This window comes from Phoca vitulina, unplaced genomic scaffold (assembly GCF_004348235.1).
Source record: "Phoca vitulina isolate PV1807 unplaced genomic scaffold, GSC_HSeal_1.0 scaffold6, whole genome shotgun sequence".
In the NCBI taxonomy this organism is placed as follows: Eukaryota; Metazoa; Chordata; class Mammalia; order Carnivora; family Phocidae; genus Phoca; species Phoca vitulina.
This window is the reverse complement of record NW_022589709.1, coordinates 47,738,193-47,742,656: the sequence shown is the minus strand read 5'-3', so window position 1 is coordinate 47,742,656 and position 4,464 is coordinate 47,738,193. Positions and strand designations below refer to the sequence as shown.

At 39.4% G+C, this 4,464-nt stretch overlaps 1 protein-coding gene across 3 annotated transcripts in view; it reads left to right on the top strand.

Moving 5' to 3' along the window:
- Positions 1 to 4,464, top strand: part of MSH3 (mutS homolog 3) — a 177,479-nt gene that overhangs the window by 468 nt on the left and 172,547 nt on the right. For all 3 annotated transcript variants that reach the window (XM_032404094.1, XM_032404092.1, XM_032404093.1), the window contains exon 2: positions 1,920 to 2,040. In XM_032404094.1, the coding sequence (XP_032259985.1) occupies positions 1,920 to 2,040 (121 nt within the window). The remainder of the gene's footprint in view (positions 1 to 1,919; positions 2,041 to 4,464) is intronic.

Below are 4,464 nucleotides of genomic sequence, written 5' to 3'. Positions count from 1 at the left end.
GTGGGTTTGGTCCGGGGCGGGGCGTGGCCAGCGGGGAGATGGGGCGGGGCAAGATGGGCGGGGGCGGGGACGGTGCTTCTGGGTGGAGCAGGAGGAGGCGAGGACAGTGCGCGAGAATCCGCGAGATGAGCCGGCTAGAAGAGATAGGGGCGAGGCTCAGAAAGGAGAAGGCGGGAAAGGTCAGGCCGGCCTCCATCCTCGGCGCGGTTCAAAGTTTGTAGTTTCCACTTGGAGTGATAGACTTGAGGCCAACATCACTCAGGTTCTTAATGGCAGACCCGAAACAGGAACTCAGGTCTCCTGACTTCCATTTTGATGAGCGTAGGGGCTTGTGGGCAAAGTATATATCTTTTAACCTCCATTCTACGCCCCCGCTCCCCCCTTTTTTTTTAAATCTGGATTGAAGGTTGAAGAGCTTTATTTACCGTATTTGATATACTGGGTTAGGTGACTGGAAAAAGAAAATTGACCTTAAGTCTCTAGTTTTTAAGTATGCAACAGCGGTGCGCAGTATTTCAAGCTACTAGGGTAAGAGCAGTCATATTGTGCAGTTCCTCAGTGACTACACTTCTTGTAGCTAAGATTGTAAAGTTTGATACACAATTTGGCTGGATTAAGTTTAAGGTGGTGCAGATATGAATGGTTAGTCATTGAATCCTTCCTGTTGCTTGCCACCGTTAAACTGAGTAAAATAAGTAGTTTTGTTTTTACCAGGGACACTGCCACCAGGGAAAGTCTAAGGTTGAGCCCTCACTGGGGCTCCCTGGAACAGTATTTTTTAAACTGAGGATGTGATGGAACTCCTGTGTGGCTTAGTCGGTTAAGCGACTGCCTTCCGCTCAGGTCATGATCCCAGGGTCCTGGGATCGAGTACCGCATCGGGCTCCTTGCTCAGCGGGGAGTCTGCTGCTTCCTCTGCCTGCCGCTCCCCCTGCTTGTGCTCTCTCTCTCTGACAAATAACTAAAATCTTAAAAAAAAAAAAAAAAAAACAGGATGTGGAAAGGGATTGCAGACTGACTGTTAGCCACCCTCCCTGTTTTAATATGGATGACAGCTTAGCTACTTCAAAGTCTTGTTCCCTTCATTTATATTTCTTCCATAGAGTAATTTCTCCTCTCTTGTTTTTGATTTTTTAAAAATATTTTATTTATTTGAGAGAGAACACACGTGTGAGAGCACACAAGCAGGGGGGAGGGGTAGAGGGAGAAGCAGACTCCCCGCCAAGCAGGGAGCCTGATATGGGACTCTGTCCCAGGACCCTGGGATCATGACTTGGGCTGAAGGCAGACGCTTAATGGACTGAACCACCCAGGCGCCCCTGTTTTGGATTTTTGATGATAGTCTACATTTCATGAATTGACCAAGATTTTATTTTACACCTACCATTTAGAGGGTATTTTGTGAAGGACTTAATTTTTGACAGATTTCCTGCCAGTACATAGTTTATAATCTTATGATATCTTCGGTGGTGAACATAAGCCAAGTTTGAACATGAAACAGTTAAATTACAATTAACATTAACATTTCAAAAATGGTAATGTTCTTTTATTATGTATCTAATTTCACCTTTCCTAAAATGGATATTTTTTTTAAAAAGTATTTTATTTGACATAGGTAAGTAGGGTGACTCAGGTTTTATAATCTGAGATAGGTGAAGGCTGATTGAGTAAAGAAAGGTGTCAGCCTTGGTTCTGATTAATGTTAGCAGGGCTTGAAGTGCTGAGGCTCATGACCTCCAGTCTCCACACTGTCTTTCATGACAGTAAGGAGAGTTTACCTATAGTTCTTTCCAGGGCTAAAGGTAGATGATTCCAAAAAGAGTGGATGGCAAGGACCTTGTTAGTCAGAAGTACGGTTTAAATTATTTCACATACATCAAGTTTTGAGATTAGAGATAACACATCATTTTCTAATATAGGTTGCAGAAATTGGCAGCAGTAAAAAGAGACCACTGGAGAGTGATGGGCCTGTTAAAAAGAAAGCAAAGAAAGTCCAAGAAAAGGAAGGAAGAAGTGATTCAATGATGTTTGGGAATGCTGGTGAGTCCTAGGGCGATGATTGTTCGTTCTCACTTGTCGTGGTACTGATACTGTATTCTCCAGAGAGCAGGGGAGGTTATTGGAGAGTTGCACCATTTTTTCCTTTATGGACAAAGGTCTCCATTGTGCTCGAGTAGAGTGGCCCCTCCATAAGTTGTGGTGTGAATAGGGCTTTGGGGGTGTGGAGGTAGAACTGGAGTTCTGCAATTTGGCTGTAGTTCTCCCCATTTTCTCTTTTATTCCTCCTGGCTAGTTTTTGTCCTGATTATAAAAGTAAAACATTCTTGTTATAAAAATCTCAAACGATACAGAAATATAGAAGGTAGACAACAAAAGACCCCATAATCCTTCCCTTTTAGTGAGACCTGGTAATTTTAGGGGGGCTAATGAATATTTTTCCAGGTTTCTCTATTTATACACAGCTGTGTGTGTGTGTGTGTATATATATATATATATATACACACACACACACAAAGACCCACAAATTACTTAGTAATAATAGAGTTGGCCCTTGAACAACAATGGGGGGGAGGGGTACTGATGCCCTGCACCGTTGAAAATCCATGTAGAACTTTCTGACTCTCCCAAAACTTAACTACTAATAGCATATTTTTGATAGGAAACCATACTGATAACATAAACAGTTGATTAACATATATTTTGTATGTTATATATATTATATACTGTATTTTTACAACAAAGTAAGCTAGAGGAAAGAAAATGTTAAAATCATAAGGGAGAGAAAATACATTTACAGTAGCATACTGTATTTATAGGAAAAAAATCCCCAAGTGGACCCACATAGTTTAAACCATGTTGTTTAAGGGTCAACTGTATATTATAAGTTGTATTATACTATATGTACTAACTTGCAACTATCATTTTCCACTTAACAGAACGTTTTGAACAATTTTCAATGTCAGGACATGTAAATCTACCTTGTCCTTTTTTAGCATGGAAGTGCTCTTTCTGTATGCTAAAAGTCTTTGGATAAAACCACCATTCCGAGCTTGTGGACTTCTAGAGGTAGTGCTGGATTTATAGATGGTTGAGCAGTATTTCTTTAGTTCTTGGCCTCGGAGAATTTGTTATAAGGGATAACAGAAAATGCCTCTTTCTTCGTGATCCCCAGAAAATTAGGCAGAGATTGAGATAAAAGGAAAGCAAAAAAAAAAAAAAAAAGTCTCAATTCAGTGGATCAAGCATGTAAGATATCTATCCTTCCCCAAAAGGTAAAGTTTGGATTTAGGGTCAACATGAAAGCCTTGTATGAAATAAGTATAGAAATGGAGATGTATACTTAAAGAGAATGATAAATCTGATAATACCCTTTTCTGTTGTTAACAAGGCAATTGATTTAGAATGTTTTGAAATAAGACTTTTTGTGACTTGTTAAAAAATGGTGCTCAGGAAAAAGGGAAAAGAGCATCTGTCAGTCCAGCCCCTTCGTTTGTTTTCCAGTCTTATTTCTCCTTGTGCTTCATTTTGGATCAGTTCTCCTGCTACATTTTCAAATTTGGTAATCTTTTCTTCTGTGGTGTCTAATTTGCCATAAATCTCATTCAGTAAAATGTTCATCTCAGATACTGTACGTTTCATCTTTAGAAGTTCTACTTTGTTCTTTTAAAAGAAATCACCTTTTTCTCTACGTGAATTACATCTCAGTAAAGCTGTTACCAAAAACAAATAAAACCCAAAATCCAAATCTTCCCTTTGCTTCTCTTTGTTTGTATTTTTCTTTACCTTTTTGATTATGTGGAACATTTTTATAATATGTTTTCATGTCCATATCTGGTAATTCTGTAATCTCTGTCATTCCTGGGTCTGTATCCCTTGACTGTTATTTCCTGCCTTTTTTATGTCCAGTAAGTAATTGTTTGGGTCATAGACACTTTGAATTCTGTGTTAATCATGTGTTGGGTTTTGTGTTTCTTTTTTTTTTTTTTTTTTTAAAGATTTTATTTATTTATTCATGAGAGACAGAGAGAGAGACAGAGGCAGAGGGAGAAGCAGGCTCCCCGCGGAGCAGGGAGCCCGATGCGGGACTCGATCCCAGGACCCCGGGATCATGACCTGAGCCAAAGGCAGACGCTTAACCGACTGAGCCACCCAGGCGTCCCGGTTTTGTGTTTCTTTAAAGAATGTTGGACTTTGTTCTGGCACACAGTTAAATTCTTTGTGGATCAATTTGATCTTTTTAAGGATTGTTTTTAAATTTTGGAAGAGATGGTTTAGAGTAGTTCTGTTCCTAAAGTTTGATTTTTCTAGAGTTGGGAAGGAATACATAGTAGCAATAGCATATTATTATATAGTATTTCTACCACATGGAAAAAATGGACATTAATAACCTTTAGAACATAGGTAATAAAAAAAAGAACGTAGATAAGTAAAGTGTAGTAACAGTTTTAAAAAACGATGAGGTTT